Here is a 22,188-nt window from a genome sequence, read left to right as displayed (position 1 = left end):
GGCCTTTTCCCAAAACGTGGTTTTGAGATTAATCTTAAATTATCAACTTTTAACAGAATTTTCTTCCCAAGTGATGTTCCCAGATCTGGGCAGCAAGCTGAATACGAGCACCTCCAAAGCAAACATATTACAAAGGAAATCTAAATCATGCTTCAAGAAAGGCGAAGGTTTGTTGCTTTCTTAAGTACCCACGTACTCTCCACCCAAATCTGTCAGGAAAGTTGGAGCATTTGTTTTACTCTAACTTACCTGGAAATCAAAGTCAGTTCCGTTCAGTCTAGTACAGACATGAAACTTGTTAACCAGACTGAATCTGGTGGACCCTCCAATGGATAATGTTGAAGAGTATATCCATTATCTTAAATGGAATGCACATTTGCAAGAAGCAGTATAGAAAATGGTTAAGGTCAGGCCGGGCGTGATGTCTCACACCTATAATCCCAGCACTTTGGGAGGCCGAGGTGGGCAGATCACAAGGTCAGGAATTCAAGACCAGCCTGGCCAACATGGTGAAACCCTGTCTCTACTAAAAAATTACCAAAAGTTAGATAGGCATAGTGGCATGCACCTGTAATCCCAGCTACTCATGAGGCTGAATCAGGAGAATCACTCGAACCAGGGAGGCAGAGGTAGCAGGGAGCCTAGGTCGCACCATTGTAATCCAGCCTGGGCAACAAGAGCGAAACTCCATCTCAAAAAAAAAAAAAAAAAAAAAAAAAAAAGACTTAGAGAAACAAAAGTACATATTCATGAGTTGTAAAATCCTACAATGTTGTTAAATATCTGTTCATCTAAAATTGATTAATAGATTAATGTAACTCCAATGAAAATCTCAACATTTTATTGAGTTTAATAAGCTTTTCTAAATATTTTTATGAAAATGTAAAGAGCCAAGAATAGCTAAAACATTCTTGATGAAGAAGGAACTAAGAGAAAACTTGCTCAACCCTATGTGAAAACTTCATTTAAAGCCTTGTAAACTGACAGTGTGGTATCGGTACAAGGTTGGACAAATGGACCAATGGACCACAAAAAAAAAAGAAAAAGCACATTTGGTGTATAATAAATAGGATACTGTAGAAGTGTAAGAAAAGAAAGAACTATTCAGTAAATCGTGCTGACATAATTAGATATCCTTATGGAAAGTATATCACACATTAAAATTTCAGGTGCAGCATTTAGAAGAGAATATAGAAAATATCCACAGGACTTTTGGATAGGAGAGGATTTCTTAAAGAAGGAATAACACATAATGATACTAAATATTAGGGGAAAACATAAATTCAATGACATTAAATTTGTAAGTGAAGAATAAATGAAATAGGCCAGGCGTGGTGGCTCATTCCTGTAATCCCAGCACTTTGGGAGGCTGAGGCAGGTGGATCACAAGGTCAAGAGATCGAGACCATCCTGGCCAACATGATGAAACCTCATCTCTACTAAAAATACAAAAATTAGCCTAGTGTGATGGCAGGTGCATGTAGTCCCAGCTACTCAGGAGGCTGAGGCAGGAGAATCACTTGAACCTAGGAGGCAGAGGTTGCAGTGAACCGAGATTGTGCCACTGCACTCCAGCCTGGCAACAGAGTGAGACTCCATTTCAAAGTAAGTAAGTAAATAAATAAATAAAATAAAGAACTATGTTCATCAAAAGAAACTGAAAGTCACAGGTCAGAGAAGTTATTTGCAATATAAATAATTTACCCAGGATTAAAATGAAAATACAGAATATATAAAGAACTATCAGTCCATGAGAAAAATATGGACAATTCAATAGAAAAATGGGGAAAATGGGGAAAAACAGAGACTTCCCTAAAGACGAGATCCAAAATGGTCGCATTGAAAGTTAATAGTTCTATTGGCTGGGTGCAGTGGCTCACACTTGTAATCCCAGCACTTTGGGGGACCGAGGCGGGCGGATCACCAGGTCAGGAGATAGAGACCATCCTGGCTAACACTGTAAAACTCCGTCTCTACTAAAAATACAAAAAAATTAGCCGGGCGTGGTGGCGGGCACCTGTAGTCCCAGCTTCTCGGGAGGCTGAGGCAGGAGAATGGTGTGAACCCGGGAGGCGGAGCTTGCAGTGAGCCAGGATCGCGCCACTGCACTCCAGCCTGGGCCAAAGAGCGGGACTCTGTCTCAAAAAAAAAAAGAAAAAAAAGAAAAAAAATTTCTGTTTATATATTGGTTATGAAACAAACCACTCAAAAAGTCAGTGGCTTAATATAACATTTATTTTGTTCACAAACTTGCAATTAGATCTGAGTGCCATGGGGTCAGCTTGTCTTTGATTCACTGGGCATGAGCTGTGGCTGCTTGAAGTTGGGCTCAAATTATCTGAAGATTCCAGCAATTAAATGTCTGAAGGTTGATTCTGGCTGTTGGCTATAACCTGAATTTGGACTCTGATAGGATCAGCTACATGTAGGCTCTCCACACTGCTGCTTGGCTTCCTTGCAACATGGTGGCCAGATCTCAAGGACAAGCTGAGAGAGAGAGAGATTGGGGATGAATGAATATGTGAATGCATCAGGCAGAAGGTTCTTTGCCTTTTATCATTTAGTCCGAGATTTCAGGAATGGTGTCACTTCTGCTTCATTCTTTTTGTTAAAAGCAAGTCATTAATTCCACTCCATAGTCAAAGAGAGGGGAATTAGACTCTACCTTTTGATGGGCAGAATGCCAAATAATTGGTGGACATATTTTAAAACAACTACAGCAATCACCCATATTAGAAATTAGGAAATTGCAAATTAATCCTGTAATTAGATACTACTGATCTTCTACCAGAATTGCTAAAATTAAAAAGACAAAAAGTAATCATTATTGGTAAGGATATGAAGTAGTAAGAACTTTCTTTTTTTTTTGAAAGGGAGTCTCGCTCTGTCACCCAGGCTGGAGTGCAGTGGCGCGATCTCGGCTCAATGCAAGCTCCGCCTCCCGGGTTCGCGCCATTTTCCTGGCTCAGCCTTCTGAGTAGCTGGGACTACAGGCGCCCGCCATCACGCCCGGCTAATTTTTGGTATTTTTAGTAGAGACGGGGTTTCTCCGTGTTAGCCAGGATGGTCTCAATCTCCTGACCTGGTGATCCGCCCGCCTCGGCCTCCCAAAGTGCTGGGATTACAGGCGTGAGCCACTGCGCCCAGCCCAAGTAGTAAGAACTTTCATCACTACTACTGAGAATCTAAATTGATAAAACCACTTCAGAAAACAGTTGGATATTATTCAGTAAGTTAAGGATATACATGTCCAATTATCCTAGATATATATCCAAGAGAAATGTTTGCACATATGCAAATATGTAAGAGAAAGTCCATAGTAGTATTGTTTGTATAACCAAGAACTAGAAACAACCTGAGTGTACATTTACAGAAATTGGATAGTGTTGAATGCAAGTCAACAATGACAATGGACAGGTCAGAGATATGTACAATATGAATGCATCTTATAAAAATAATTTTGTGAAAAGGCGACACAAAAAGAAAGTATGATTATACTTATATAAATTTCAAACCAAACAAAATTATGTTATATTGTTCAGGGATATATGTGTAGATGGTAAAATGTATTAAAATGTAAATAAATGGACTGGGCACGGTCGCTCATGCCCGTAATCCCAGAACTTTGGGAGGCCGAGGTTGGCAGATCACCTGAGGTCAGGAGTTTGAGACCAGCGTGGCCAACGTGGCGAATCCCTGTCTCTACTAAAAATACAAAAATTAGCCAGGTGTGGTGGTGTGTGCCTATAATCCCAGCTGCTCGGGAGGCTGAGGCATGAGAATCACTTGAACCTGAGAGGCGGAGGTTGCAGTGAGCTGAAATCACTCCAATGCACTCCAGGCTGGGCGACAGAGAGAGGCTGTGTCTCAAAAAAAAAAAAAAAAAAAAAAAAAGAATGTAAATAAATGATTACCATATGATTACCATAAGGTCAGGATTGTGGTTTTCTGTGGGAGTGAAGAGAGTGTGCAAGGCAGAGGTTGTGAATGGAAGAAGCATGACAGCGTTGCTCTATTTATCCTGAGTTATGGTTAAACGTGTACACTGTAAAACTACTTTTCAAAGCTCTACATGTAGGCGTTATTTACTTCTCTGTATATTTCACAATAGAAAAACATAAACATGGGAGCTTTTTATATATTAATGTGGAAAGATTTCCAAAATATATTGTGAAGTATCAAAAGCAAGGTCCAGAACATATGAATCTATATTTGTATTTATATGCAAGTAGATAAAAAAGAATAGACAAGAAGTTAATAATAGCAGAAACCTCTGGAGGATGAAGGAAAGGGTAGAAACCAAGTAGGTAGATGACAGGAATGGGAGGAAACTTTTCACTGTAACTATTTATTTGTCTTTTAAATTCTGCGAGTGTATTACCTTTTCAAAATATAAGCCAAATTAACAAACAAAATCTCTTAAAGCCCTATAAGAGACCTCAGGGAAAAGTATGTTTTCTTAGAACAGATTCCCACTCCCTCAAGGCTTCATGTGTTATCTTCATTCTTAGGAGCCAGGAGCTCAGGAGTCAGTGTTTGTTTCTGGACAGAGAAAAGGTTTGGAAAGAATTAGGGATTACGCAGATCAATACCTGCAGCTCCCCAGATGGGACTATAAGTCTCAGATGCTTAGTCCTACTGCAGGGTCAAGCTTTAACTTCTCATACAAGCACTGACCAGCATCGTGGATCAATGTGATTAAACAGCCCTGTGGTTAGCAATTTGGTCAGGTTTACACACATAATCACAACACGGAGCTATACAAACAGAGTTCAGAACATTTAGCAATGAACAGACCATTCCTGTCCCCTTTCAGGAAAAACTTATGTATTGAGTGCTTCCTGTGTATTCTGGTGAATCATTTATTTAACAAATTATTAATGAGTAGCTGCTACATCACAAGTACTCTGCTGGGCACTGGGACTATGACTGTGAATAAAATGGGCAAAACTTCCTCTCCTCATGGATTTTGTATTCTAACGTGAAATGCAAAGAAATGAAATGAATAAGTAAAATATGTAGTATAATAGAGAGTGTTAAGCATTACTTAGAAAAATAAAGCAGGAAAGATAATAGCAATGGCTGGTGTGTGTGTTTTTTTTTTTTTTTTTAATGTTTTGTATTTTTAAAGATGTCGAACAGGTAAGTCCCCACTGAGAAAGTGATATTTAAGAAAAGACCTAAACAGGATAAGGAAAGGAACAGGGCACATATTTGGGAAAAGGAGTTTCCAGGCAAACAGCAAGTGCAAAGGCCTGAGGCAGGAGTATGCCTGACATTTGAGGAAGAGCAAAGGGGTCTTGTGGCTAGAGGGGAAAAACAGGGAGAAGAGCCCTCACAGGCCACTAGAAGCACTTTGGCTACTAAACTGAATGAGAAGGGAACCCTGGGAGAGTCTTGAACAGAGGCACTGATGCTGCATTTAGAATACATAGTAAGAGGGCAGTGATAAATAGAAGCAGGGAGACCAGTGAAGAGCATATTGTGAGAATCTGGGTGAGATGTGATGATAGATTTTCTAGCATGGTAGCAATGGAAGTGGTAAAAAAATGGTTAGGTTATGGATATATTTTGAAGGTAGAGCTGATGGGATGTAGGATCTGAAGGAAAGAGCAATCACAGACGATAGCACAGATGGACTGGCTGTTTATTGAGATGGGGAAGATTCTTGAGAAGCAAGCCTGGAAGAATAATCAAGAGTTCATTTCTTTGAAAGGTAAAAAATGCTTGTCAAGAAAGCAGTTGCAGACCAGGCACCATGGCTCACACCTGTAATCCCAGCACTTTGGGAGGCCGAGGTGGGTGGATCACCTGAAGTCAGGAGTTTGAGCCCAGCCTGGCCAATATAGTGAAACTCCATCTCTACTAAAAATACAAAAATTAGTTGAGTGTGGTGTCACGTGCCTGTAATCCCAGCTATTCAGGATGCTGAGGCAGTAGAAACGCTGGAACCTGGGAGGCAGGGAAGGTTGCAGTGAGCCGAGATCGTGCCACTGCACTCCAGCCTGGGCCACAGAGCAAGCCTCCGTCCCAAAAAAAAAAAAGGTAGCGAGTCTGGTGTTTGAAGCAGCAGTCCAAGATGGAAAGAGGCATTTGTATATCCATGGTATTTAAGGACTGAGCCCTGAGTATGCTAATATTTAGGGAAGGATCAGGTAAGCGATCATTTAATTTACACATGTAATAATAAGTACTATTAATATAACTAAAATAATCTCAAGAATCCTATGTATATTCCAGGAGCTTCTAAAACTGCTCTTGGGGAGTCAGCAAAAGCTTTCAGAAAGAGATAATGGGTTATGTCTAAACTGAGATCTGAAGGACAAGTAGGAACTGGCAAATAAGAAAAGGGGAGGACCCTCCAGTCAAAATGCAACTACAAAGTCCACAAGTAAGAGAGGACATGAAACAATCAGGAATTTCACCGTCCCTTCCACTTCAACTTCTCTGTTACACTTGTTCTGTCAGAGGAACGACTACTGGAGTTTTTGGAAAGTTAAATTGTAGAGATTTTAAATTGGGATTTGGTGGGCAATATTTACGTGGCTTCTAGTCACTTCTGTGTGGAAGAAAATTATTTGGCATATAGTCATGTAACTCCTAGAACATACCAACTCAGAGGCAGCCTCAACAAAAGCCCAGTTCCCTGAAATAAGCTCCAGTTTTCAAACACAGGAACTCCTGGTTCCCATCAAAATGAATCCAAACGTTATCCAATCAGAAATGAAATTCTGAAAGTCTGGCTCCCTTCCATGCAAAGAAAACCCTTTGAGATTTTTTTTTATTATTATTATACTTTAAGTTTTAGGGTACATGTGCACAATGTGCAGGTTAGTTACATATGTATACATGTGCCATGCTGGTGTGCTGCACCCATTAACTCCTCATTTAGCATTAGGTATATCTCCTAAAGCTATCCCTCCCCCCTCCCCCCACCCCACAACAGTCCCCAGAGTGTGATGTTCCCCTTCCTGTGTCCATGTGTTCTCATTGTTCAATTCCCACCTATGAGTGAGAATATGCAGTGTTTGGTTTTTTGTTCTTGCGATAGTTTACTGAGAATGATGATTTCCAGTTTCATCCATGTCCCTACAAAGGACATGAACTCATCATTTTTTATGGCTGCATAGTATTCCATGGTGTATATGTGCCACATTTTCTTAATCCAGTCTATCATTGTTGGACATTTGGGTTGGTTCCAAGTCTTTGCTATTGTGAATAGTGCCGCAATAAACATACGTGTGCATGTGTCTTTATAGCAGCATGATTTATAGTCCTGAGATTTTTGATAGGAGGTGGTTAAGACACTTGCTCCCCGAGGCAGAGGTGTTAACTCCATAGCTCCCCCGGTTCTTCTCAAGCAGGGTTTCCCGAGGGCTTTGCTTGCTGGGCTCCTCCTGGATTCTCTCTGTGGCTCCTCCTGGATTCTCTCTGTAGTTCCTCCTCTGAGCTCAAAGAAGCTTTTGAAGAAAGGACTTCAAAGGTTAAATATTTGACAGATTGAGACTGCGTAGAGATGGAGGGACTGAAGACACCTGCTTCTTGAGGGGGCCAATTTTAAAGAGGCAGAAAAAGGGAGGAGCGAGTAAGGAGGAAGGAATGAAAAAGACTCAGGAAAACAATGAAACCATCTTCATGTTGGAAAAACTGTAAAAATTGAATGGAATATTAGCAGTGCTACCTATTCGTAAGCAGCATGGCGCAGTAGAAGCCTGCTGGGCCCATGACCTCAGAGATTGAGAGATCAAAACCATCCTGGCCTACAGGCAACTCAGAGTTTAAATCTACTTCTGTATTTTCCCTAAAAGTCTGATCATCAAATCAGTGATGGCACTCCATGGAAAGATATCACTTGATAAATTTCTGGTAGTTGTTTGTCTGTGACACATTGCCCCAGGCCTAAAAATTCTCTCCTCTCGAGCTCCCAACATGGAAACAATTGGGAATACTAAGTTAGAGCCTCCATCCATCGAGGTGGACTTGCATATTGTGTACAATTTCATGGAGGAAGGGGGATTACAAATTCCACATTGACTTCCATTACACCTTTCAGTAAAGGGGCTTTAAAATTGTTATTTACCTATTATGTTTTGATTGTGTACTAGCAGTAGATGCAAATATAACACAATCCTGAAAAACTATTTTTAACACACGTTTTGAGTAACAGGAAATAACAATGGACTTCAATATTTATACCTATATTTGGTCCAAAGAAGTATCATAGAAAGATAAAAAAAAAAAAAAACTACAAAATGACATTGTACTAGGATAAAAATTCTATAAGAGACAGGGAATGGCACTATGAATGCAGAGAAATAAAGGATCAATGTAAAATCTTCCACAATTAAAGAGGTAGCAATATTCACCTCTCTCTTTTAAAAGGTTGCTGGTAAGTATTAAATTACTATGGTTTTTAGATTCCTATGATACAAGTCACTATATCCTTCAGAAAAATTTAAACTTAATGAAAAATGTTAGATGTCCACTGAAAAAAATGTGGTAGGTATCACGTTTGTCAAAATTCTTTTAGACAGGCAAGAACACCCCAGAGCAGTGAAAAGTACAAAGTAGGCCCATCACAGTCACCACGACATTCTCTTCCTTTTTAATGACTTGCTTTTTTCTTGCACCAAGAAAAAAATAATGGGAGATTTTATGAGATTTGTCAGGCTCTTGCCATTGCTTTCCACTGGTTGCTTCCCACTTCTTTTTTTTTTTTTTTTTTTTTTTTGAGACGGAGTCTCGCTCTATCGCCCAGGCTGCAGTGCAGTGGCGCGATCTTGGCTCACTGCAACCTCCGCCCCCCGGCTTCAAGCAATTCTTCTGCCTCAGCCTCCTGAGTAGCTGGGATTACAGGCATGCACCACCACGTCTAGCTACTTTTTTTTTTTTTTTTTTTTTTTGTATTTTTAGTAGAGGCGGAGTTTCACCATGTTGGCCAGGCCGGTCTCAAACTCCCGACCTCAGGTGATCCTCCCGCCTTGGCCTCCCAAAGTGCTGGGATTACAGGCGTGAGCCACTGCTCCCGGCCAGCTTCCCACTTCTCTTGTTTTTGTTTTTTAATTGTTTCTTTGTTCCTCTTTGTGTCTTTTTTGGTTATTTCTTGTTGCCCAGTAAATATGACAGTGCTGACAGATTTAACTAAACATTACATAAATATTTATTAGGGGCAATCAGTTGTTTTCTTGTTTATTTTTCTTTCCACGAACCACACAAATAAGAATTTGGTTTTTTGATGTTACTTACATTTCTTTTCTATCAACCTGAAGAAAACATAAACGAATGGTGGTTGAATTGATTCTGTGGAACTTCTACTGAGTTACTCTTTTCGCATGTACGATCACTGAACCGTGATAATCATTGATCCTATTTGTAGAATTGCATGAAACACTTCCTTAGGGAGCCTGGGTAGCTCAGTCGGTAGAGCATCAGATCTTTAATGTAAGGGTCCAGAGTTCAAGTCCCTATTCAGGCGCTAAAGACGTAACTCTTACTTGCTTAGAGTGAGGAAATATCAAGAAATCAATTGAATTTGACCTTAGCTAGTAGCAAAGATTTGAGGACAGAGGGCTAGGTGAAGAGTTATCCTTCTTTGAGACAGAGTCTCACTCTGTAGCCCAAGCTGGAGTGCAGTGGCACCATCTCGGCTCATTGCAACTTTCGCCTCTGGGGCTCAAGCGATTCTCCTGCCTCAGCCTCCCAAGTAGCTGGGACTACAGGTGCGCGCCACCATACCCGGTTAATTTTTTTGTATTTTTAGTAGAGACGGGGTTTCACCGTGTTGCCCTCGGTGGTCTCCAACTCCTGAGCTCAGGCGATCCACCCGCCTCGGCCTCCCAAAGTGCTGGGATTACAGGCGTGAGACATCGCTCCTGGCCTGAAGAGTTCTTTGACATGACATCAAAAATAATTCGTGAAAGAAAAGTTGGTTAATTGTGTATGTGACTAGCAATTCGATGAGAGTCCTCAGGCTCCGAGCCCGAGTGGCGAGCACTTTACCAACGAAAATCAAAGAGGGCAGTCCTTCAGTCTTAGTGTGGACCGGGAGATAGAGTAAATGAGAAAAAAATACGAGCATGCTAGCCTTAGCCCATGTTCCATCATCATCCAAAAGCTTACATTACTAATGATAAAACATTTGCAATATTCCAGAATGACCCTGTCTAGCGTCATCATAAAGGAAGCTGCAAAGGAGAGCTGGTGTTCAGGGAGTTCCTAAAAGCTCTGTTCCCTGATTGATATAAGCTACAAGAAGAGGAAGATCTTATCTTTATTAGTTTATTATTTTTTTTTCGTGTTTCTGTCAAAACGGCCCCAAAAGGGATCCAATCGAAATTGTAGCTGTCATGTAATAATTTGAGCTATACATCAGGTTTATCCTCTTTATTTCAGGGGCACCGTTTTTGTTTTGTTTAAAATCTTGTGCCTTTGCAAGCAAATGAAAAAACTCTCATTTGATCATTACATATTTATACATGTATCGAAATATCACTCTATACCCCATATATACGTACAATACTTACTGTCAACTAAAAATCTTAAAATTACTCTGCTATCACTAACAATTTCATAAAAGTAAGAAGTTGGAAGTTGTCAAGCTCATGATAATGTATACAAGTTTTGCAACATTCAAATTTTTGCTAGAAAGCCCCAGTCTTATCATTGGTCACAAATACTGTCAGTTGTTTTCCTTGAAGTGGCAGGCTCACTTGGTTAATTAAAAATTAAAAAAAAAAAAAAGTCTGTCAAATACGAAGTCTTAATAACCATAGCTTGTTAATCATTCTTTCAAATAAAAATGGTGTTTTCTGAAAAAGCCACTAGTTATGCTTGTAACGGAATAAGTTGGAGGAGTGCTTTTTCGGGAGATAACATTGTGCTGAAGTATGCAAAAGAAGTCCTTTATGTATAGTTCCCATTTCGTCACACAGAACAGGCACAACTCGAGTTGAACTTTAATAAAATTAATCATTTTTACTGCATCAAGGGGAAAACATCTCTTCTACGATTGTCTATGAAATTTTTTGATAGAAACAAATAAGACTGTTAACACGATTCCTCTCCGGTGGCAGCTGCGTTCGCTCCACGACTGCCTGGATTCTACTCGAGAAGACTACACCTAGTGTTTTGCTTGGCGCCCTCCTCCTAGGCTCGCTGTGATAAACGAGTGCTTACTAAGAGGCTCAGACGATCTTTGGCAGGTTGGAAAAGCACAGATCTGGAGGTTATGACCTGAGGCCATCTGATTATCGAGTAGCGAATCTTCGACTTCCTTGGCAGAGATAGGGACAGTGTAAATGATCAGATACAAAATGAAATAATTAGAAAATGAAAATTTTGTCGGTACTGAAAAGTGATTTTGATTATTGAAATTAAGATCAGTGGTGTTTAGAAACCAGTTAGCAGAGTGGCGCAGCGGAAGCGTGCTGGGCCCATAACCCAGAGGTCGATGGATCGAAACCATCCTCTGCTACGAGTTTCACAGCTAAATGGACACGCAAAAAAACAAAAACCATATCTCCAGGTTTTTATGCTTTCAATCATTCCTGAAAACCCTCATTTCTGCTTTTTGTTATATGTTTCTTTCCCGCCTTTGAAATCTCATCACTCTCTCAAAAGTCACCTACTTCACTGAGCCAAGATGTCGGACAAACAAAAGCGTACGCTCAGCTGAGATGCTTTTTTATTACTACGTTGTATAAACCCACATTTACTTCTGTTAATTGCCAGGACATTCTCTTCCTTATTAATTATTTGCTTTAATAAGTATTTGACAACATATAATAACTTTATTGTTTTAAACTAGTTGCTCTCCACCTCTCTGCCTTTGTCATTACTTTTGTTGTTTTTCTTGGTCACCAGAAAAGTCTTTTTTGGGGTGCGAATGTTAAGTTCAATAACTATTTGCTGAAGGCAATCAGTTGGTTCCACCTCTTCAGTCTCACCTTTTACAAATCTTAAGTAAATGAGTAAGGACTGTTGTACTGATCCTATTTACATTAATCCTATATAGACCAGTTTGATTTCTTAGACTTAGTGCAAAACAAAACAAAACAAAACAAAAAAACCAAAGAAAAACAAACAACAGCTCACTAGTGAATACAAGTAATGTGTAATGTTCAGAGTACATGAATACACTTCTGTTCAATGAATTGACTCCATGGAATTCAAACCACCTCCTTAGCTGTCTTTTCTGAATCCAATAATTCATTTACAATACCAGTCAACATTAGTGATATGTGCTAAAATCATTTCTCAATATGAATAAGCATATCTTCTCAGGACCTATGTGGCTTGGTTGGTACAATACCAGACTTTGAGAGTAAAGGGGTCAACCTCTTGCCCAGATGTAGTGGGAGGCCAAGTGCAGTGGCTTCCACCGGTAATCCCAGCACTTTGGGAGGCGGAGGCAGGTGGATCACTTGAGGTCAGGAGTTCGAGACCAATCTGGCCAACATGGTGAAACCCTGTCTCTACTAAAAATACAAAATTAGCCAGGTATGGTGGTGCATGCCTGTAGTCCTTGCCACTCAGGAGGCTGAGGCATGAGAACCGCTAGAACCAGGGAGGCACAGGTTGCAGTGAGCTGAGATCATGCTACCGCACTCCAGCCTGGGTGACAAAAGTAAAACTCCATCTCAAAAAACAAAACAAAACAGATGTAGTGGCATTTTCTGGTTTATGCAGTAAGGTTTCTTTCTATGTATTTGAGTGGGCATACTTAAGAAACCATACCCGAAGTGTCTCATACATACTTGGATGTGATTTAAATGCTAAATTCTGGAACCCTTAGGCCCTTTTGGAAGGTGACGAGTGTATTTTGTGAGAGAGACTGGGGTCATAGGTGGACAGAGGGCCTATCTGGTAGGCAACCTCTAAGATGACCCCCAGTAATCTCTACCTCCTGATATTCTTGCCCTGGTGTAGTTCCCTATGTACCAGGGGTGGTCTTTGTGTCTAATGTAAGTGATAGATATAGCTCTAGAGGGAAGACAGTTACTATGTCACCAGCAGTCCTGTTTAGTAGCCTATTTGGGGAGGGAGGGAGCCTTCCTGCCAACACCCACTAGGGAGATTGGAAGAAGATCCTCCAGACACAGTCAAGCCTTATGATGACTAGAGCCCTAGCCTGGCATCTTGATTGCAACCCCTGGAGGAACCCCTGAGCTGGAACTACCCGAATACAACACTTTGATTTTCGACTTACAAACACAGTAAGATAATAAATGTGTCGTTTTAAACCACTACATTTGGAGTTATTTGTTACAGCAATTGATAAGCAATACAAATCTCAAATAAATTAAGTTTATAACTTAAGGCTCCCTGGACTATTCAGGAAATGCACTTCCAGGATGCCGATCTACTTTGGGTCACCTTTGTGGCTTTGATTTATCAAGATGAAGATATTTTCTACTTCTTTTCTTTACTTGGTGCATTCCTAAGTGACAAGACTACTTTTTGGGCAGTTCACTAGGGATAATAGTTGAGTTTTCTCTCTAGATTATTATTAGTCTGCATGTATGACACTGAGGACGCGTAGAGTGGTTCTCCATTTTCAGCATGTCCTAGTGACTTCAGTTTTCCTCAATTTAGAAGCTGCCAAAGCATAAGCCCAATTTGCCTCCATGAGCAAGAGCTCTAAAAGCATAAGCAACTGGGTGTTGTGGTGCTCTGCTTATCTGTGTTCTCATTTCCTTTTACATTTGTTTTACATGTCTCTTAGGTTTCTTCAATGTTTTATCACTTAATTGTCTAAAACAAACCTTTAAAGAATTGATTTAGAACATATTTTAATAAACATTAAAATATGTTCTAAACATATTAATAAACATATTAATAAAATTCTAAACATATTAATAAAATGTTTAAACATTTTAATAAACAAATCATATGGGTATAGGTAAATGACTTTTCACACAGGAAGCCTATGAGTAACCTCCATCTAGATCAAGAAATAAAATATTACCAGCACCTCAGAGACTCCCTTTATGATGCCTTTCAGTTACTTTTGCCTTCTTCCTCTAAAGTAACAACCATCCCAACTTCTAACAGCAGGGTTCACTTCTTCCTATCCTTACAACTTATGTAAATGGAGTCGTATTGTTTTCCCTCTTTTGTATTTGTTTTCTTTTACTCAATTATGCCTGTAAATTAATCATTGTTACTAAATGTAGCAGTAATTTCATTTTCATGGCAGTACAATGTTCATTGTATTTTTACTATCCAATTTATTCTATTGCTTATAGACACTTATGCTGTTTCTATTTTGGGGCTATTATAAATAAACATCAAAAAACAGGAACATTTTTGTATATGTCACAGTGCACATATGTATTCATTTTGTTAGATTTATACACAGGAATGAAATACTTTCACCTTTCACACTTACATTTAAAATCCATCAATATTAATTTTTGTTTATGTAATTTATAGATCAAAACTTATTTTTCCCCATTCGATATCCAGAGAATGTAGTATGACATATTAAAAAGACCACCAATTCTCTCACTACTATACATTGTTTTTTTTTCATAAATTTTGTGTACAAATATTTAGCTCTGTTTCTGGATGCTGTATTTAGTTACACTGTTCTATTTTTATATCATTATGAAAATTGCCTACTATCTTAATTATCATAGCATTATAATAAGCTTTGATATCTATCTATGTACATCCTCTCATTCTATACTTTTCAAGGTTGTCTTGGCTATTCTTGAATCTTTGCCTGGTTATAGAATGTTCAGAATGAGTTTGTCAATTTTCACAACAATAGTGTCTTTTAATTTAGTTGCATAGACTTTATAATTTATTTTAAGGAGAATTGTAATCTTTTATTCTTCCATTCAATTAATACAGTATATCATTAGAATAATTTAGGTATTCTTTACATTCTTTTCGCAACGTTTTATTGTTTTCTGAATAGAGGTCCTGCACAGTTTTGTAAGAGTTATTTCTAGGTTGAAAATATTTTTTGGAGATATTGCAAATAATATCATCTTAAACATGTTATCGAGGCATAACATACACACATAAAACTCCACCTGTAAGTGTAAACCTTGATGAAGTTTCACAAACTGAACACGCTCAGGTAAACAGCATCCACTGAATCAAATCATAATGTATTATTAATGTATTAAGGAGTGTAATCTCAGGGAAGGCTATTTAGGGGAAAAAAGTGGGAAAAATTTATTGGTCACAGCCAGACATGGTGGCTCCTACCTGTAATCCCAGCACTTTAGAAGGCTGAAGCGGGAGGATCAGTTGAGCTCAGGAGTTCAGGACTAGCCTGGCTAACACAGTGATACCCATCTCTACTAAAAATACAAAAATTAGCTGGATGTGGTGGTGCACACCTGTAATCCTAGCTACTTGGGAGGCTGAGGGAGGAGAATTGCTTGAACTGGGTAGGCGGGGCTTACAGTGAGCCAAGATCACGCCACTGCATTCCAGCCTGGGTGACAGAGCAAGACACATCTCAAAAAAAAAAAAAGTATTGGTCAGCTACTATATCCAACTGATCAAAATTTTGCTCCATAGAGCATTAATAGCCCTACATAAAGAAGTTGGGCATGTGCAGATATCAAAGATCGCTCAGCAGCTCATGTTTCAACAGCAGCAGAGAAGCCTTATAGCAGAAGACGAGAAGTTCAACAGAGGTGAACAGTGAAGTCCTGTTGTTTTCTGCACTCAGAGGAAATTGGTTGCCATAACTATTGGGGTAAAACAAGTTGCAAGGTAAGATGGCAAGAGAATCAGAAGTGGCAGATAAGATATATCTGATACCCAAGAGTATGCTTGTCTTACAAAATATTTTAGGAAGTGTTCCTTTCTCTCTATTGCTTGAGAGTTTGTGCAAGATTCATGTTATTTGTTTCATAAATATTTGGAAGAATTCACCTTTGAAGCAGTATAGGCCTGGAGTTTTCTCTGTAAGAAGGTTTTTAAATTACTGATTCATTTGTTTAATAGCACTATTTAAATTTTCTGTTACTTCCTGTATCAGTTTTTGTAACCTGTGTCTTCCTAGGAATTTTTTCATTTCATCTACATTTTCAAACGCATTGCCATGTTATTATTTATAGTATTCTCTCATACACTTTTTACTGTGTGCAGGGATGTATAGTGATGTCCTTTTTAATTTATTTTTTATTTTTTAATTTTTATTTTATTTTATTTTTTTGAGATAGAGTTTCGTTCTTGTTGCCCAGGCTGGAGTGCAATGGCACGATCTCGGCTCACTGCAACCTCTGCCTCCCGGTTCAAGCAATTCTCCTGCCTCAGCCTCCCAAGTAGGTGGGATTACAGGCGTGAGCCACCATGCCCGGCTAATTTTGTATTTTTAATGGTGATGGGGTTTTGCAATGTTGGCCAGGATAGTTTCAAACCCCTGACCTCAGGTGATCCGCTTGCCTCGGCCTCCCAAAGTGCTGGGTTTATAGGCATGAGCCACCACACCCAGCCTATTTATAATATTCTCTCATGTACTTTTTACTGTGTGCAGGGATGTATAGTGATGTCCTTTTTTCGTTTCTGATATTAGTAATTTATGTGAACTCTTATATATAAGAATATACCTAATCAGACTTGCTAGGTAGTTATCAATTTTGTTAATATTTTCAAGTAACCAGCCCTTGGCTTTGTTTATTTTCTTTATGTTTGTTTTCCATTTCATTTTTCTGCTTTTAACTCTCGTTCTCTTCTTTTATGACCTATAACATTATGGTTTCCTGTTCTTTCTAAAAGCCCTTAAAAGTTTATTTTTTTTAGCATTTTGTTTTTTTAAATGTATTCAAGACTATACCTTTGTCAACTGAAAAATCATGAGACGTATAAATTTGGAAAGAATACTTTACTTTTAAAAATAGTTACAGCCTATAAGCTGGCTATACTGACAGATTGGAAAGTGTAGCTTCCAGCCAAAGCCAGAAGGAGACACTTTGAGGGAGGAGGGGTTGGGCAGGAGTTTTATGCTGAACAGGTTTGCTAAACATACATATTTAACAGGTTATAGGAGGAGTTATGAATATTTTCAAAGGGGGAATGTGCATATACATGATAAGTAAACATGTAAGTTACATGTCACTTATGTTTACTATGTTACTATGGGGTTGAGACTTAATATTTAAAAAATTACAGTTAGCCCCTATATGTCAAAAGGTGAAGCAGGGACACAGAGGTAAAGCAGGGACATGAAGTAGCCTCTGGAAACTGGCCAGAACCAGTCTGTGGTTGGTGGTCTTTTTATTAAGAGAAGTTACTGAAACTAGTCTGTTGTCTAATCAAAGCTGTAGTTATGGTTTGTGAAATGGAGGGATCGGTTAGTCAGTGTTTGATGGGTGGTGAGCTGTAACTTTTTTTTAAGTATTATTTACCTTGAAGCTGTGTTTGTTTAGCTGTTAGAGAAAAAGGAAAAAAATTAACCTTGTGGCAATTAGAATACAGTTTATTTTTTAAGTGTATGGGTGTGTGACTTAACTCTGGTCTGGCATGGCCTTAGGTCTTGTTTATAATTTGCTATCATATTGCCACAAACAGTCTCTCTCTCTTTCTCTCTCTCTTTCTTTCTTTCGAGACAGAGTCTTGCTCTGTAGCCGAGGCTGTGGTAGCGCGTTCTCGGCTCACTGCAACCTCCACCTCCTGGGTTCAAGCGATTCTCCTGCTTCAGCCTCCTGAGTAGCTGGGATTACAGGTGTCCACCACCATGCCCGGCTAATACAAATAGTTCATTTCATTAGTCTTATGATTGCTATTTTAACATTAATGCTGGTCAGTTGTTGTGTCTAAACTACAAAATAGAGGAAGTATGACGAGGTGTATCTAACTTCCCATCCTGTAACCTCCCTATATTTGAATCCTTTGAAATTTGCATAATCATATGTCCATGGGTCTATTTAGAAACAGAAATAAATTGTGTTCCATGCCAAGCATCTTTTGGGAATCCATGAATCTAATCAACTCTATAAATCCAATGCAAAATTTGTGCAAATAAATGGCTTACAAATTTGAGAAATATACCAAGAAAGTATAGAAATAAGAGCAAATATTGTTTATTTTAAACTTATTTACAGGGCATTTTGGACATATACAGATGTGAAGTACTAATAAACATATAAGTCAATTAAGGAAATAAAAGATTATAAATGAAGGTGAAGTCATCTATATTCCCAACTCTTTTCACATGTTCTTCCAAACCCCTTAAAGATAACCACTACTTTGAATTTGAATTTTACCATGTCCTTACATTTCTTTATTTTTACTACATTAGAATTTGCATTGATATAACTTTTCATGTTTTTAGAATCTGTATGTATTTTACACTTTACGTATTCATCTGCAATGTGGACATTTATGCTTGAAGAACTTTCATAGATTGAGTCACAATGGATTATTTTTTCTCAAATTTTTGCCTAGGTACAATCAGGACTAAATTTATTTTTTATTTTATTATATATTGTTCCTCTTCAAGTACGACAGCCAAATGAATAAATTTCTTTTTGTTTTTCTTTTCTTTTTTTTTTTTTTTTTTTTTTCAGACAGGGTCTTGCTGTCTCCCAGGCTGGAGTTCAGTGGCATGATCTTGGCTCATTGCAGCCTGGACCTCCCAGACCAAAGGACTAAATTTCTAAACTCAGAAAAGTTTAAAAACACATTCTCTTGTGGTTAAAATAATTTTTATCAGGGTTTCTTTGATGAAATAGAAAGCTGTGTGGTAAGCAGGGGGAAATAATCATATTTAAAATGGCACAGGTTAATCTGGAAACTTTATTATCATAATTAATCAACATCAAAGTGCAGATAATTGGGTAGGAAGATGAAACAAAACTAGTAATGTTCTCCAGGATTAGGCTGTTCTCATACATGGAGCTAATATAAGTGGAAAGACACACGTTAGTCCCATAAAAGAAAACAAAGCAGCTCACCAGCCAGAAGAAAACATGACTGGCTTCTGTTTCAGGAAAAGATTGTGGAGAGAGACTGGTACTGTGAATATGAAAGACTGTCTTTTGATGCCTTAAGAGAATAGTCACCATGTAGAAACTAGTCCAAATCATGAGGAACAAAAAGAGGAAACCTTGAGTAAACATGGCACTTCGAAATATCATTCCATGGTAGTATATAAACTGTCTTGTTTTACAGTATATCAGAGAATATACAAGTCCAACATTAGTGGATTTGCTGGTGGCTACAGTGCTTATAATGACCCACATATTGATTAGCCTGTTGTTTATTTAGGAATAAATCAATAAGGAAAAAATTTATGGGGAGATTTGAGGTTTGAGCCATGCCCACTTGGAATTACAAGGACTGATAATAACAGCCTGAAATGTACTCAGGAGAGAAGTACATACACAAATGCCCTGTGTCATTTTATAAATGTATAGCTCTGTTTTACAACCAGTATCAACAAAAGTACTTCTAAGTCTGAAGGATGACATTATATATGGAACACCCCTGATGATAACTGTTATAACATTAGCCAAAGTTAGGTGCATGAGAATCACATCTAAGGGGTTCTTCTGATGGGGCCAAAATAAGAAGATGTACATATATGTAATGAATAGCAATAAGTTCCCCATGAGCCCAATGCCAGTTTGAAAGACAGGTAAGATTCCCAGTGTTGTGTCACTTGAATACAAAATATTCATGGTTTTCTTGGATCTTTTGATTGAAGCCAGCACAGCCTAAACAGCAGCATAAATATATTCCACATATGAAAGTTTAGCAATCACTGAATTCTTAGAAAGAAATTTCAGTTTTGACATGAAAATGATCATGAACGAGGGACAACTCTATCATGAAAGAGGGACAAATACTCAACTATACATGAATTCATTACATTTTTGTGGGATTTCCAGAGGCTGGATGCCATGTATTGTTAAAATATCTAGAGAACAGAGTAAGTTTACGTGGCAGTTGAGCTTTGCATACACATTTTTACCATTTGTTCCTAGCCCATTTTTCAGGAGTAGTCTGTTCTATTTTAAAGACAATTTCCCATGTAATAAAAAACAATTTTATTTCAAATTCTAGTATTGTATTTTAATTATAAACTTATAATTTGAAATATTTTGTACTTTTTATACACAGGTAATATTTATAACCTATAAATAGCAATATATGAATATGAATCCACTTTTCAGAGCGCTAATTTTACCACACTGTTATTTTATGAATAATGAAATGTATTTATAGAATATGGTTAACTACTGAGTAATTTCTGTCATTAAATGCTAAGTTTACTTGTTCTGAAGAACTTTCTTTGCTTAGGAAGCATATTTAATATTTTTACAAATGTAGTAAAGGTTTAATTGAAGTTGACAAAGTGATCAAATGTAATAAGGTATTAAATCAATTTACTTTCCAGTTAGCCAAAAGGATTGATGAAGTCTTTTTCATTTAACAGATAAATAGCCCTTCTCCTGACACTGAATTACCATCTAGTTATTACATAACTTTTTATGTTTCCTTACAGCAAGGTATATTGTAAACTTGGTCTCCAGCTTGCCCTGCAGTATTCAGAATACTGTACACATGCACACACATCCTATTGATTCTGTTTCTCTGGAGACCTCAGACTTAGACACCAGGGAAGTGGAAATGCAACCTGCATGCCCAAGGCCAGATGCATGCTCCACTCCAGAAAGTCCTAAGAGTACCTTTGGCTTCTACCCCTGATTGATCTTTGGAGTCCGTGCAAGCAGAAGATGATAGCTAAGGCAGAGTTGCAGGTGGCCTGGCTTAGAGATAAGGAGTACGTCAGCTCAGAGCCCATCTGCAAAGACCAGAGTGTTGGTTTTTTTCTCCCTCTAGGTATTTATGAAAATCTTTGTCAAGTCACTGGCTGACTGCTAAGGTAACAGAACTTCAGTGACAACACATGACAAGCAATATAGTCTTTGCAAAAATAGTTTGTGAAACTCACTAAAGAAAGAGATGACTGAAATCCTCAAACATCAAAAATCAACTATAGCAAACGCTGTGGAGGAGAAAACATCTGATATCCAGAGTCTCCAGATTATAATATTCAAAATGTCCACTTTTCAACAAAAAACTACAGGGCATAAAGAAACAGAAATATGTGGCTCATTCACAGGGAAAAAAAGAAATGGAGAGGAACTATCCCTGAGGAAGCCCAGACATTGGGTTTGCTAGACAAAGACTTTAAATCAACTGTCTTAAATATGCTCAAAGAGCTAAAGGAAACCATGAACAAAGAACAAAACGAAACCAAAAGAATGGCGTATAAACAAGTAAAGAGAATATAAACATATAAAGAGAATAAAAAGATAGAATGTTAAAATGGAACCAAATAGAAATTATAGAGTTGAAAAGCATCATAGTTTAAAAATTTACTAGAGATGCTCAACAGCAGATATGAGGATGCAAAAGAAGGAACCATTGAGCTTGAAGATAGGACAATTGAAAATATCCAGTCTGCTCATGCCTGCAATCCCAGCACTTTGGGAGGCAGAGGAAGGCAGATCGCTTGAGCCCAGGAGTTCGAGACCAGCCTGACCAATATAGTGAAACCCCGTCTCTACTAAAAATACAAAAATTAGCCAGGCGTGGTGGCACGCGCCTGTAGTCCCAGCTTCTCGGGTGGCTGAGGCAGGAGAATCATTTGAACTAGGGAGATGGAAGTTGCAGTGAGCCAAGATCATGCCACTGTACTCCGGCCTGGGCGACAGTGAGACTCCGTCTCCAAAAATAAAAAAAAAAAATCTTCACAGTCTTGTGGTAAGAAAAATTTTCTTAGGACATAGAAAACACTAACAATAAAAAATGTTAAATGCAATTTCATTAAAATTAAAATCTGCTCTTCAAAAAACACCATTAATAAGATGAAAAAGGGCAGCCAAAAATTGGTAGAAAATATCTGTAATACATATATCTGACAATGACTTGTATCTAGGCCATATAATTTACCTCACAACACCACAACAACATAATACCTATAAAATAAGGAGCAGCTGGGCACGGTGGCTCACGCCTGTAATCCCAGCACTTTGGGAGGCCGAGGCAGGCCGATCATAAGGTCAAGAGATCAAGACCATCCTGGCCAACATGGTGAAACCCTGTCTCTACTAAAAATACAAAAATTAGCTGGCCATGGTGGCATGTGCCTGTAGTCCCAGCTACTTGGGAGGCTGAGGCAGGAGAATCGCTTGAACCTGGGAGGCAGAGGTT

At 38.5% G+C, this 22,188-nt stretch overlaps 1 protein-coding gene and 1 non-coding gene across 2 annotated transcripts; one reads left to right on the top strand and one right to left on the bottom strand.

Moving 5' to 3' along the window:
* Positions 1-11,401: 11,401 nt before the first annotated feature.
* On the top strand, positions 11,402-11,473 carry TRNAM-CAU (transfer RNA methionine (anticodon CAU)). Its single transcript has one exon. It is a non-coding gene; the product is annotated as a tRNA-Met (tRNA).
* A 7,165-nt stretch (positions 11,474-18,638) lies between these two features.
* Positions 18,639-19,208, bottom strand: LOC134739646 (vomeronasal type-1 receptor 96-like). The gene has a single exon (XM_063665679.1). It carries the CDS (start codon positions 19,206-19,208, stop codon positions 18,639-18,641), a length of 570 nt encoding a protein of 189 aa, XP_063521749.1.
* Between the last annotated feature and the right edge of the window lie 2,980 nt (positions 19,209-22,188).

Source organism: Pongo pygmaeus, chromosome 5 (assembly GCF_028885625.2).
Source record: "Pongo pygmaeus isolate AG05252 chromosome 5, NHGRI_mPonPyg2-v2.0_pri, whole genome shotgun sequence".
Classification (NCBI taxonomy): Eukaryota; Metazoa; Chordata; class Mammalia; order Primates; family Hominidae; genus Pongo; species Pongo pygmaeus.
The sequence above is the reverse complement of the archived record's forward strand: the minus strand, read 5'-3'. Positions and strand labels throughout refer to the sequence as shown.